This window comes from Penicillium psychrosexuale (genome assembly GCF_028828465.1).
Source record: "Penicillium psychrosexuale strain IBT 29551 chromosome Unknown utg000006l, whole genome shotgun sequence".
NCBI classification, from domain to species: domain Eukaryota; kingdom Fungi; phylum Ascomycota; class Eurotiomycetes; order Eurotiales; family Aspergillaceae; genus Penicillium; species Penicillium psychrosexuale.
In genome coordinates, this window is record NW_026643191.1 from 765,506 (window position 1) to 778,646 (window position 13,141).

At 49.2% G+C, this 13,141-nt stretch overlaps 5 protein-coding genes across 5 annotated transcripts; 3 read left to right on the forward strand and 2 right to left on the reverse strand.

Annotated features, from left to right (window-relative positions):
* Positions 1 to 1,216: 1,216 nt before the first annotated feature.
* Positions 1,217 to 1,987, reverse strand: N7518_010128 (Tim17/Tim22/Tim23/Pmp24 family protein; the record flags this gene model as incomplete). The annotated part of the gene is made up of 4 exons (XM_057191054.1): positions 1,217 to 1,311; positions 1,366 to 1,560; positions 1,624 to 1,743; positions 1,801 to 1,987. 4 exons carry the CDS (start codon positions 1,985 to 1,987, stop codon positions 1,217 to 1,219), a joined length of 597 nt encoding a protein of 198 aa, XP_057037190.1.
* Positions 1,988 to 2,522: 535 nt separating this feature from the next.
* On the forward strand, positions 2,523 to 6,995 carry N7518_010129 (ubiquitin-specific protease UBP2; the record flags this gene model as incomplete). Its single annotated transcript, XM_057191055.1, has 10 exons — positions 2,523 to 3,311; positions 3,388 to 3,595; positions 3,651 to 3,696; positions 3,753 to 4,147; positions 4,206 to 4,294; positions 4,354 to 4,891; positions 4,951 to 5,602; positions 5,654 to 6,074; positions 6,129 to 6,414; positions 6,472 to 6,995. 10 exons carry the CDS (start codon positions 2,523 to 2,525, stop codon positions 6,993 to 6,995), a joined length of 3,948 nt encoding a protein of 1,315 aa, XP_057037191.1.
* An 820-nt stretch (positions 6,996 to 7,815) lies between these two features.
* N7518_010130 (3-oxoacid CoA-transferase) lies at positions 7,816 to 9,488 on the forward strand (the record flags this gene model as incomplete). Its single annotated transcript, XM_057191056.1, has 3 exons — positions 7,816 to 7,875; positions 7,941 to 9,120; positions 9,175 to 9,488. The coding sequence occupies 3 exons, from the start codon at positions 7,816 to 7,818 to the stop codon at positions 9,486 to 9,488; spliced, it is 1,554 nt and encodes a 517-aa protein (XP_057037192.1).
* Positions 9,489 to 9,822: 334 nt separating this feature from the next.
* N7518_010131 (ubiquinol-cytochrome c reductase complex assembly factor 2) lies at positions 9,823 to 10,275 on the reverse strand (the record flags this gene model as incomplete). The annotated part of the gene is made up of 2 exons (XM_057191057.1): positions 9,823 to 10,167; positions 10,261 to 10,275. 2 exons carry the CDS (start codon positions 10,273 to 10,275, stop codon positions 9,823 to 9,825), a joined length of 360 nt encoding a protein of 119 aa, XP_057037193.1.
* Positions 10,276 to 10,541: 266 nt separating this feature from the next.
* Positions 10,542 to 11,781, forward strand: N7518_010132 (metal homeostatis BSD2 family protein; the record flags this gene model as incomplete). Its single annotated transcript, XM_057191058.1, has 3 exons — positions 10,542 to 10,565; positions 10,653 to 11,138; positions 11,200 to 11,781. 3 exons carry the CDS (start codon positions 10,542 to 10,544, stop codon positions 11,779 to 11,781), a joined length of 1,092 nt encoding a protein of 363 aa, XP_057037194.1.
* Positions 11,782 to 13,141: the final 1,360 nt, after the last annotated feature.

Consider the following 13,141-nt stretch of genomic DNA (forward strand, 5'->3'; position numbering starts at 1 on the left):
CGAGAGTGGGCTGTTGCTTGGCATCACGTGCGATGTATGCACGTCAGGTGATATATAAGGTTCCAATATCCAGAGGTACAATATAACACAGAACTCAATGTCATATGGTAAGGAACAAGGTATGATAGTTTATTCGAGAGTGCAGATATCCATTATACGCTCTTAACTGGATGGATCCATAATCATTAGTCAATAAAGAGACAACGAGTATACAAAATAAAGCGCCAAGCTGAATTTTCATTTTATGTAAACCATGACGCACAGAAAATCGACATCGAGGTAACTCCGAGGCCGGCTCTAATTTAGCAATACCAAGCCAGGAAAATACTGAGATGTATTTTTCATATTTCAGATTCATTGAGATTTGAGCAGCTAATAATAACAGCTTAGGTATTATCCTATGTTCAAGACTGTAATCCCAACTGAAGTCCTCCAGATTGACTACATAGATTAGATGGTGCATCTATGTACTCGCAGACAAAAGTGGGTAAAGTTCCCCCCCGGCCGAGAAAATGTGGCGTTCGACATCATATGAGCCATTTGTGCAAAATCAAATGCCAAAGCTCACCAAATAAGCGTATAAGACGATTGCTTCTTCGATTCATTTCGTTCTATTGAACTGATGCAAAATTATCTATTATGAAGACGGGAGATAAATTGAGAAATACAATTGCACCTACATAGTCCAAGCATAGGGTAACTATGCTCGAAGGTGACCTTAATATACTGATTAACATGTTTTGTAGATAGCCACGATTCATTATGATCTTATACTACATTTGTCCCTTTTAGCCTGGAAACATCTCGAAGTCCTCCACTTGTTTGATATACCTGCACTGTCATTGGCTCCCGGGTGGTCCGGGGATACCCCCTCATTTTAGAGTGTTATTATTGAACACCAGAGTGGTACATCCATGGATATCTACTTCTAGATTCCTCCGTAAGACTTGTTGAGTTCCATGCGAATGATCCTACGGGTCTTGTAGTCTAGATTTGATTGAGTGGCCTGGACTAGGTACTACACTGGTAGTCACTTCCAGCAAGTATACCCAGAACTGCTCAATTGTTGGTCCAATCTTGAATGTGTATTGTTTTGAATTTCCTGGAGACTAAAGAAAACCAAATCGGATGGGATTGTCCGTACGGTAGGCAGCGTGATATGGGGGGATAATTTACACAAAGCAATGGAAAAAGGCGGACTGGGAAGAATGTAGGCTTATGATGCAGGAACTGGGGATGTGGGAACCTCAATGCCGTAATTCGCCTTGAGACGCTCCCGGCGTCTCTCTTCGTAGCCGGGGCCGTAGATACCTAGTGGAATTAGTATCGGTAGACAATATCGCTACCGGGATAAGAAGCACATACCACGTCCTTCACCCAACTCCTTGATGGTCTGCTCTGCGGAAGTCTGGAATGCCGTGCGCAACGCTGTCCGGCGATCGAACTCGTCCACCGATGGATCTGACTGGTATCCAAACAGGGTGCCACCGGTGTACTCGAAGGCGGCCATGGCGGTGGAAAGGGCGACACCATATCCGAGCACAGCGGGGAGTGTGCGGACTGAGGTAAACCCGATTAGCTCCAAATACATAACCATAGATTCAATTCACTTCAAGGACCTACCTCGGAGACCGAGAATGGCACCGGAGAAGAAGCCACCCAGAGCGACGTTGTAGTGATCCTCCTTCTCACGCAGGTTGGCCGAAGCGCTCTTAATGAACTCATAGGTACCACCCATGGCCGCTTTAACATGTCTAATTTAGCAATTGATCCATCACTTATAGGTAAAAAAGCCCATACCAAAGGTAGTAATGATGCCACCGCCACGGACGAAGACACCCAGAGTTCCGACATTCTGTTTGGTGAGCGTGTTCTGCACAGCGGCTGCGAAGAGACCGACGGTTCCGGTCAGCGCGGTGGCCTTCAGGGCTGCCGAAATGGCATCCTTGGGGTGATAGGTGTTATCTTCTTCGTCGTGGTGCGCCATGGTGTGTGTGCTGATAGCAGGGATGGACTGCTTGCGGTATGAGATGTGGTTGGCGATAGGATTTTGGAAGTCGGCTTTCTGCCATACCTGACCGCCACCGCCCACCCAACGGAGCTCTACATGGTTATGTTGATGCCTCTTTCATATTGAACATTTTGATTCATTTGCTATCATCGGGAATCCCCTTAGATACTGCTTACTGCTTTCTAAGAGTGGGTCTTGATCTCAAAACTGTCAAGTTCGTGGAGGAGAGAGTTCCAAAGCTTGCCAGTGCTTGCTGCCAAGTGCAGTGGGCTCCCCGCATACCATACAGTGGCGATTTCATCATTTGACAATATTGTCATCACAGCTGAGCTGTTGACTTGCGTGCTTTTCTGAGCTTCGATAAGAATTAACCTTTGAGAAGAATCATAAAGCATCAAAGCGCATATTCAAACTGTGTGAGGCCTACAGGCCCGAACACAGTACTTCATGGCGTCTGTACAGAAGGCCGGTAAGAGCTCGGACCAGCAAATCCGGAATATAACTCGAGCGAATGCTTACAATATTTTCTATCAATCATACAGGAAAGACTGCGCCGCGTCTCATTTATGATGTCCAGCTGTATGATCCAGCACACGATCCAGACACAGGCCGTAATCTCCTCTCAGAAACTCCACCCATTTATCCACAAGGCTACAAAGGCTTACCTGGATTCATATCACCAGAAGCATGTCGACACGAATATGTCTTGAAAGAAGACCAGACCTTCATGTCAGAGGCAGAGCACCGGAGAAGGCCAGGTACATCGTCCAAGGTCTCAGCCATATGCACAAAGTGCCGTTATCATCTTCAGGCGGTGGTCAACTACACCAGCCACATGGGCGCATTCGGTCAGAACCAGGGGAAACACTTGCATCATTTGGTCTACAAATCAGGACGGCAGAAGCATGGCCTTGCGTTACCAGAAGAAACTCCCAAGGGGCAGATTGCGGAGACGTATCACTACCAATGTTCCTACATCTCATGCTCAGCTATGGTGTCTTTGCGAATTCTTTCACCGATTTTGAGCTCGGAATTCATCCGCTTGATGACCGATAGAGAGTTATTGCGGAAACGAGCCCAAGAGGCCACTGCAGCGTATGCTGAGTCCATGGAAGGCATGGGTGATCCACAGCCGATCAATGTATTGGATAATCTTCGTCTGTACATTACCAATGCCTTACGAAACCCACAACGCAGCAAGCCCATTTCCTCTGTCAATAAGAGGTTCATGCACTCTTTCGGCGTGGAAGGTGCTCCTTGTAAGGAATTACTTGAATTTCTTGAGTTTGTGTATGATAAGGTTCGTTATCAAGATATTGTTTTCTCATATCGTTCACTGTTGTTGTTTTGTCTTTGTCGCTGACGAATTGACTCAGGATACTGGGGCATGGCACCCGCCTAAACCGACGTCTGTCGCCGAAAAACCTTACCAGGACACATTGCGTCTCTTTCTCGACGACTTGCTGCATGAATTACTGGTCCTGATATATTTCAGACCAGCTTCAGAGAGAAAAGGAAGCCAGATTCCCGATCTTCCTTCTTCCGCCATCCCCGTTATTTCCTGCGCTCTAGAAGCGCAAGACTGTGTGTACATTGTGCCCCTTTGGCCCTAGGAAATCCGAACTAATTCCCGCTCCAGATCCGAAAGCTATTCGTTATAAGGAATTTGAGATGGCTCATGCTCCGTTCGTACACCCTATATTCAAATTGATAGGACTAGATCTGACACATGTTTCTTTAGTTTCTATGAAGACCTGGGGGTGATGGAGGATATGTCCTCGTCGACTGTGGTCGAAGCATACAATCGACAGATCTCAGTCGATCCTGGCAGGACCTCGTTGTACTTGTCTGCTCTCAATGCTGTCGGCTTTCTGCGTGGTGCCCAAGACAAGGAAATCATTGACATAGCCGTCCAGGGAGCCTATGAACAAGGGAAGTACACCGTTGAGGATGTCGTCGTCGCGTATCAATACTTTAATCTCCACTTCGATGATCCAAACCTCACTGATGACAGCATCATTGGCAAATTCTATGCCTTCCTCAGCTCTACAACGCAAGAGACTGAAGCACGTCAGCAATTGTGGCGGATTGGCGACTCTAGGGGAAGTGCACGCATTAAAGCGGCATCAGAAGAGCGTGTGTTGACCCAGTCATGTTATTTCTAGACTTTAATGTGTGCTAATTTTGACAATAGGTGTTTCTACTGTTGAACAAGCGAATGTCTTATTGGGAGTTGAGGATCAGACCCCGGATGATTTTGTCATGACCATGTACACCGCAAAGGTATGTTTCTCGATCGCTTCATTTGTGAGTCGGAGGGGGCTAATATTGTTATCAATTAGGTCAATGACAACCCACTTACCAAAGAACTGGCGAAACGCGCCGTGGCACTCATTGCCGAGTCCCGCAAATCGGTCGCATTGAATCACTTCATCAATACTGGAGAGATGATTGCTGGTGAAATGGACATTGGTGATGCCTATCGTCTACTTCAAATCCCTGATCGAACTGCCGACGATGGGGCAATCATAGCCGCATATACTATCTGCATCGATGAAAACCCAGGGGATGCCGAGAGATACAATCAAGCTCTGACAATTATTGCCAAACAACTGGACAGCTCTACGTTGAGGAATATGGCAGGTATCTCCAATGAACCTGACAGAAGCATGAAAGATTGGCCAGTCGGACTACAGAACATCGGCAATACATGCTATTTGAACAGTCTGCTGCAGTTCTACTTCTCCGTCCGTCCTTTCCGTGAGTTGGTCTTGGATTTTGAACGCTTCCAGGTGGATTTGAATGACGAGGAAAACCTCGCAAATAAACAAGTGGGATCGCGAAAGGTGACGAAGAAGGAGGTCGAGCGATCTCAGCGATGTAAGTTACTTTGACAGTGCCGATGACTCTATCTCTCAAACTGACCCTGTCCTTGGCAGTCCTAAATGAGCTCCGGACTTTGTTTCGTAGCATGATCACCTCATCCCAGATCTCGGTTACTCCCGGCCAGGAACTTGCTCGGTTGACCCTGATTAGCCCAAGCAATGAGGCGGCAATGCGTCGTCGATCGACGATCACTGCTACTAGATCCGATATTCTTGGTGAAATCAACGATGCTCCTGTTCTAGGGCCCCTTGGGCCTCCACAGTCCCTTCTCGGTGGTCAGATGGAGCCCGCTTCATCTTCTGTCCAAACTGATCCCGTACCTATTCGAAACGCGACTGCCAGCGATAACGGAAGCGATATAACATTGGTCTCGGATAATAGCATGGAGGATGCACCTGGACTCTTTATTGAGGACAAGGAGAACAACCCCCCAGACTTGGACCAAATGTCGGATCAAGCAGAGGCAGGATCTCCCCAGGACATGAATCTCGACCTAGACGACAGTGCATCGGAAATACTACCACCTCCCGTCCCTCCTCGCAACGTCCCGCAAGTTGATCGGGAAAAGCAATTGAAGGAGGAGGTGGAAATTGGTGCCCAACAGGATGTGACAGAAGTCATCAACAACGTTCTGTTCCAAAGCCAGTGCGCCATCAAGCCTCGAGGCATTGGCAGTGACGGTGAACAGCTTGACCAGGTCAAAGAGTAAGTCATGAAAGCCGTCCACGAATGTACCTATTTTAACCTTCTCATCAGCTTGTTCTACGGCCAAACCCGCTCTTACATCTCCACCGATAAAGGTACACGTTCGAAGGACGAACGATGGTGTGACATCAAGGTTGATGTTGCTCACGGATCTAGAAACATCTACGATGCCATCGATGGGGCATTTGATATTCAAAAGATCAGCGTGGAAAACTCGGTGGCCGAGCAATTCGCTTCCATCAGCCAACTTCCGCCTGTTCTCCAGATCCAGGTGCAACGGGTTCAGTTTGATCCTGTGAAGAAATGTTCGTTCAAATCTACAAACCATCTCGGGTTGCTTGAAACGATCTACATGGATCGATACATGGACACCAAGAACCCGGATGTTGTGGATCGACGAACTCAATGCTGGGAGTGGAAGGCGTCTCTGAAAAGGCTCGAGGCTCGCCGAGAAGAGCTTCTCAGGACAAAGGTATCGAATATTCTCAGTCAATGTCTACACGGCTAACATATTTCTTTTCTGCAGGAGGGTACCGGTGTCGATGTTGCAACATTGTTCCGTAGAGTTAAAACCGCACTACAAGATGTGAACTCTATTGAGAACGACATCGAAAGCGACATTGAGAACGACATTGAGACCGGCAATGAGAAAGACACCGAGAACTACATTGAGACCGGCAATGAGAACGACACTGAGAACGACACTGAGACCGGAGCGGAGTTCAGGTCCGATTCCATAAATGCTGTGGCTAGCACGGAGTTGCTGGACGGACTCGAGTCTCTTGCCCACAAGGCAGAGACCGATCTGCGAGGTAAGAGTTCTAACGTTGCTACTTCACTTGAAACAGACGTGTTGACTTTTTCTATAGCTGTCGACCAAGAAATTCAGGATACGCAGACCATGATTTCTAGCCAATTTGCCGATTTCCAGAACCTCCCATATCGACTGTACGCCGTTTTTGTGCATCATGGCTCGGTCTCATTCGGCCATTACTATATCTACATCTTCGACTTTGACAAGAAGATATGGCGCAAATACAATGACGAGTACGTCACCGAAGTCCAGAACGTGGATGAGATCTTCAAGAACGACTCGACCAGCAATCCTCCGACCCCATATTTCCTTGTTTACGTCAACGATAGCATGAAAGACCGTTTGGCAAATCCGGTCTGCCGTGAGGTATCTGACATGTCCGACTTTGCCGGTCTAGAACAAACCACCTCCATGGAGGGTGTTCAGCCTACCAGCCCTGCGCCAGACGTGAATATGGAACCCCCATCATATGAGGAAGCGGCAGGCATCAATGGAACTCCAGGTACGGGAAACACAGTATCCGACCCGGAGACCACAGCATGGCCTCGTCCGGCGACTGACTCGGAGCAGTCTTGGTAGATTCCAATGCCGCGCCCCTCGATTCGGCCGCTGTCAACCCTCTAAAACGCAAGAGTGTTGACGAAATGAAATCGACCCGTCCGACTTAATTTCTTACTGTGTGGCACAGCACTTTGGACAGCATGATAACATGATTGCATGAATTCTATTCTCGATTATCTTATGTCTGCACGTGGATATTACTGCATTGCGAGGTGTGAAATGTTTTTGTTATCCAGCATGTACATAGGCTGAAGATACCATGGAGTACTTTTAGAGTAAGATAGTCGAATTGATCTTTCTCTCTATTATTGATCTTCTACGGAGTACGGAGTACTCCGTCCTGCTCCTTTAATTGGTTGTTGTCCCGGGTAAACCTTGGAAAACATCAGGTGACCATATTATTAAGCTGACTTAGCACTCCCGATTTCCACAAGCCGCGGCCGCGGTAATCGGATACGGATCGGCTGTGATTTCGGCAGCGGCGAAAAGAAGTCGATCCGCCGATGAAGGTTCCGAAGATAATGAGTATCAAAAAAAGAATGCGATGTGTGTATAATTTTGCAGTAATTTCCCTGGGATATTTCCAATAGTTAGTCAATAAGTTCAGAGGCTCCGGGGGTTAAATGTATTGAAATCGGGGCGGTTCATAGTAGGCGGGAGAGAGCCGGGAATCCACATTTCCGGGGAAACGAATATCACTCGGGTACGATACCGCTCACACTGCCGTGCGGGAATATAAGAAGTGGCTATTGCCGCTACCACAGGCGTTTGATCTTTTTACACCTTGATGTGGACTTGGGATTCTTTAGTATAATCTCTCATCTAAAAGTCGTTCACTATGCCTTCCCAAGTGGCAACATGTTTGCGCCTCGCGCGTCAGTTCTCCAACCCTGCCCAGGTAAGTGATCTGCCCTATAGTCATTTTTGAGTCGTGGAGACTGACAATGTCTTGCCTTTTACCAGCACCAACGTTTCATTGCCCGCGCATTCTCTAGCAGTGTCCGCCGCAGTGATATCAACAAGGTGTACCCCTCCGCCGAGGCGGCAGTCAAGGACATGAAGTCTGGCACCACTCTGCTCGCTGGTGGATTCGGGTTATGTGGTGTGCCTGACACGCTGATTGACGCCGTGCTGAAGAACCCATCTATCAATGACTTGACCGTGGTCAGTAACAACGCCGGTGTTGATGGAGCTGGTCTCGGTCTGCTCCTCGAGTCCAAGCAGATCTCGAAGATGATTGCTTCTTACGTTGGTGAGAACAAGACCTTCGAGAGAATGTACGTCACTGGCCAGATCGACTTGGAGCTCAGCCCCCAAGGAACTCTCGCTGAGCGCTGCCGTGCCGGTGGTGCGGGTATCCCCGCATTCTACACACCTGCCGCCTTCGGTACCGTGGTGCAGTTCGGTCAGGTGCCCCTGCGACACAACCCCGACGGCACAGTCGCAAAGTACAGCGAGCCCCGCGACACCAAGGTGTTCAACGGCAAGAGCTACATCATGGAGGAGGCAATCAAGGCTGACTACGCTTTCGTCAAGGCATGGAAGGCCGACAGACTTGGTAACTGCTTGTTCCGTCACACAGCCAACAACTTCAACGGCGCCATGGGCCGTAACGCCAAGATGACCATCGTCGAGGCTGAGCACATCGTCGAGCCCGGCGAGATTGATCCCGCTGCCGTCCACCTGCCCGGTATCTACGTCAAGCGTGTCATCCAGAGCACTTTCCCCACGCAGATTGAGAAGTATACCTACGCCAAGGAGGACGGTGCTGATGCCGCTGCTCTTGGTAAGGGTGAGACCGCCAGCAAGCGCGAGCGTATCGTCCGCCGTGCCGCTAAGGAGTTCAAGAACGGCATGTACGCCAACCTCGGTATTGGTATGCCCGTCCTTGCTTCCAACTTCGTCGACCCCTCCATCGAGGTTGTCCTGCAGTCTGAGAACGGTGTTCTCGGTCTCGGTCCTTACCCCAAGAAGGGTGAGGAGGACCCCGATGTCATCAACGCCGGCAAGGAGACTGTCACTCTCAAGGCCGGTGCCAGCTGCTTCGGCAGTGACGAGTCCTTCGCTATGATCCGCGCCGGTCGTATCGACATGACCGTCCTTGGTGCCATGCAGGTCAGCGCCAAGGGTGACTTGGCCAACTGTACGTTTTCCCGCAATTCCTTCGTTTATGCATATAACTAACATTCTCTCACAGGGATGGTCCCCGGTAAGATTAAGGGCTTCGGCGGTGCCATGGACTTGGTCTCCAACCCCTCCGCCACCCGGGTCGTCGTGACCATGGAGCACACCGACAAGAAGGGTAACCCCAAGATTGTCAAGACCTGCGAGTTCCCTCTGACCGGCCCTGCCTGCGTCAGCCGTATCATCACTGAGCTCGGTGTCTTCGACGTTGACACTACCAGCGGCCTGACTCTTATTGAGATCGCCGACGGTGTCACCGTTGACGAGATCAAGGCCAAGACCGATGCTCCCTTCAAGGTCGCCGACGACCTGAAGCCCATGCTGTAAATTCGCATGTACACTGTACGATTCTTTAAGCGTTTTGTATATAGACATTAGGAGTTAGATTGTTTCAAATTAAGGACATATCCTGGATATGCATCAAGAGGAGCGTTGCTCTGACAAAAAATCATACATTTGAGTAGAAAGGATAATACTAGTTGTACAATAAACAAAAAAAGAGCAAAGGTATTGGTACATGTCATGCAACCCATCATATAAAAACCCCATAATGCTGACCCAAATCCAGTGAGACAATAATACATCAAGTTTTCCCAAGTGTTCCCAAGTTTTCCAACGTCAAAGAACCAAAAGTCTATACATAACAGCAAGACGAAAAGCATCACGTCAAGCGGATAATACCAGCTAGTCTCTTCCGTAACCGGCCAAACCAATCGCGGTTCGGTGCCTCTGCAAACTCACGGACGACATTGTCATAGTGGTCTGGGTTACTAGCTGGCCGACGCAGCTTCTCTGGCATAGGATATTTACGCGCGTAGCGGTTGTTCAGCAGCGATTCAAGTGCATTCACGGAGGACTCGGAAATTGCTGGGCCGGACTTGTCTGCGGACTTGAGACGGGATTCGATATAGGCTTGGACGGAGACTGAAGCCGGGCGGACTGCGTCGGAAGGCCAATGCTTGAGGATGTGGGTGAGGCGACTTTGGAGGGAGCGCGGGTTAAGGGCCTGGATGATTTGTTAGGAGATTTGTTTGGGATTGAGCATCGGGGGGCTTGTCGATGATGTTGGGATAATTCAGATGTTGGGTAAGATACTCACAGGTGCTTTGGCCATGGTGGACAAGCGATATGACACGATAATTGTGGTCTAGGGGAAGGATCTTCCTCATGGAAGTTGAGGCAAAGACCGGAACAGTCTATTTTGGCCTGGCGCATCAGGCATCAACAGCCACATCCATTCCTGTTGCCTTCTCGTCGACCCCGTCATTTTGCCATCCCCTTGTACTCTCATTATATCATTTTTTTTCTTTTCGCCCTAAGTTATTCCTGTCTCAATTTCCTTTCTGATTCTATTCAGGGTCGCTTCCCGCTCAGCTCGCCATGAGCTCGCAGCGCTATTCACGGGTACCCAATCCCCCCCCCGCTGATCCCCTATCAGAACAAGCCCCTTGGATGGGATCCCTCGGCAACGTACTGACCGCTACTGTCTAGGTGAATGCCCAGGATGAAGAGGAAGGACCACATTCCTATCCGCTGAACGCGCGACCTGAACATAGCAACTCTTCACCTTCGTCTTTCCGTTCCGGATCCCGCTCGTCGTCACGATCGTCAAGGCGGCTATTACACAACGATCCGCAACACGACGATGACGAACAGACACTCGCCGATGCTTTTGGCGACGAAGACGGGTCCGATGATGATAATGAGCCGGATGACCGACAGCGCTTGATGCGAGCAGACTCCGACTTCCGTGCTCCCCCGGATAACGGCCCTACCACCACGGCCTCTTCGTCGGACTCGAGAGGCGATCCGCAGGATCAGATTCAATCAGGGCTTCTCAGGCGGCCGACGCTATTACCAAGTTTTACGACCCCGGCTTCGGGAGGGAGTCGGCAGATCGCCTCATCGAATGATGGAGTCTTTGCCAATCTTGCTGCCAAGCCTGAACGGGGTGAGAAGAATGATGATCTTCCTCCTGTAAGTTGATCATTGATATTTTTGACCCAAAAAGAAAGACTTGTTTATTGATATCTTATAGTCATACGAAGAAGCCGCAGCTGATGCGACACCGCCATATTGGGAGACCACCATTGTAGCTCCTGGTATCTCGTCCGACGAGGTCTATGTCGATGGATTGCCTGTTGGATCTGTTTTCTCATTTATCTGGAACGCCATGATCTCAATGTCATTCCAGCTCGTTGGCTTCTTGCTGACCTATCTTCTTCACACCACCCATGCCGCAAAGAACGGCAGCCGAGCGGGTCTCGGTCTTACTCTTGTTCAATACGGCTTCTACATGAAAGGCGGCAGCAGCGACAGTTCCGGCTCCGAGGGTGGAGGCTCCGAATATGTTCCTCCACCTGACCCCAACAGCCACAACTTCGACCCTAATTCGGTTGGTGAGGGTGGGGGTAATGGAGGGAACGGCGCCATCTCTGGCATCAGCACCAGTGAATGGATTTCATATATTCTTATGATTGTTGGCTGGTTCATCTTAATCCGTGCGGTCAGTGATTTCCTGCGGGCACGACGTCATGAACAGCTTGTTTTACAGAGCCCGGATCGTGGCTTGGGTGTACCAGTCATTGCAGAGGGCGAACGATCCGAGACTGTTGTCTAATATCGATATACGGATTCTCACTTGAATCAATTTTTTTTGGGACGTGGACATGGACATGGAAATGTCTGGCGTTGCAGCATGGAGTTTCTTATTGTATCGACACCCCCTAGGAGTACTGCCTCCGGATTGCATTCCTTCAATTTTTCCTTTCACTTTATCACACCATTTTATTTTTGTCTCTGACCGTGTAGCTATTCTGAAGATACCAAATATATGAACAATGAACAATAGCAGTTATATTTATGTAGTGATGAGGTCAACCCTGAGTCGAGTCTCCTAGAATTCCACTAACCACTTCAACAGCTTCTATAACCATTGTCACTGTTTCCTCGTCCAAGATTCCTTCTAGGCTGAAATATCCCGCAACGTCACCATCCTCTCTCGGCTACAGGCCCGTCTTATCATTTTACGCCGCGGCTTGGTGCCCCTACAGTCATAGTCCTCCTACTACAGTGCCCAGCACCCACCTACTATGCGCTCTCAGTTGATAGGACAATGGTCCCTCGTTGAACGGAAGACCTATATAGGATATACCTTGTCTATACACCTAGTAGCGCATCCGAGAAGACGTAGAAGCGGAGAAAGTACTCATCGCTGCCCCAGTATGGTTGTCTTCCGCACCCGGATCAGGCACACCGTCCTGTCGCGCCAGGCCTCGGGTATATCATGCGCGTGCAAAGCGTCGAGGGCGAAGTGAGGATCCCTTGATGACGAAGACGTGGCGACAGCTGTCTAAAAAAAGAAAGGCGCTCTCAGAGCGCGTGCGCAGGAGTCACAGAGGTGGCTGTTTCGTTTGGCGTTGGAACCGAGGAAAGGTTGTTAGGGTTAGAAGGGCTTAGATTGGGCGCAAAATATAAATTTGGATGTTGCTGTAACATAGTCGTCATGGGATGAGATGGAAGTTGGTGGAAAGTGCGGCCTTTGGTGAATTTCTTTCAGTCACGGGGTCTTCGGGGGATTGACAGCCATTCATAGCCCCAACAGCGGTAATTGCCAGCGTCAATTGTGTTGGTGACCGCAGATTCCATCTATATTGTAATATTGTAGGTTGTTATAGATAGTAGATCCCAACGTAATCGGAGCCCAAGGGTTGCTGCCCGCGCATACTGCGCCACGATAGGCAGCATTCTATATCCTTGTCCTTTGCCCTTGCATTCCTTTGTTTCTCGCCTGTGTAACTTCACCTCATTGGATGAACAGAAAAGAGAACGCAGAAAAGAAGAGAAAACAGAAAACACCAGGCCCTTCTTCCTCGGCGGCATGACCAACTCCGCCCACTGCCGAGAGACCCATTGTTTATTTGTCAACCTCAACCCCAACATAACCCCAGTCTTTCTATAATTCACCTGCGTTCCTTGTC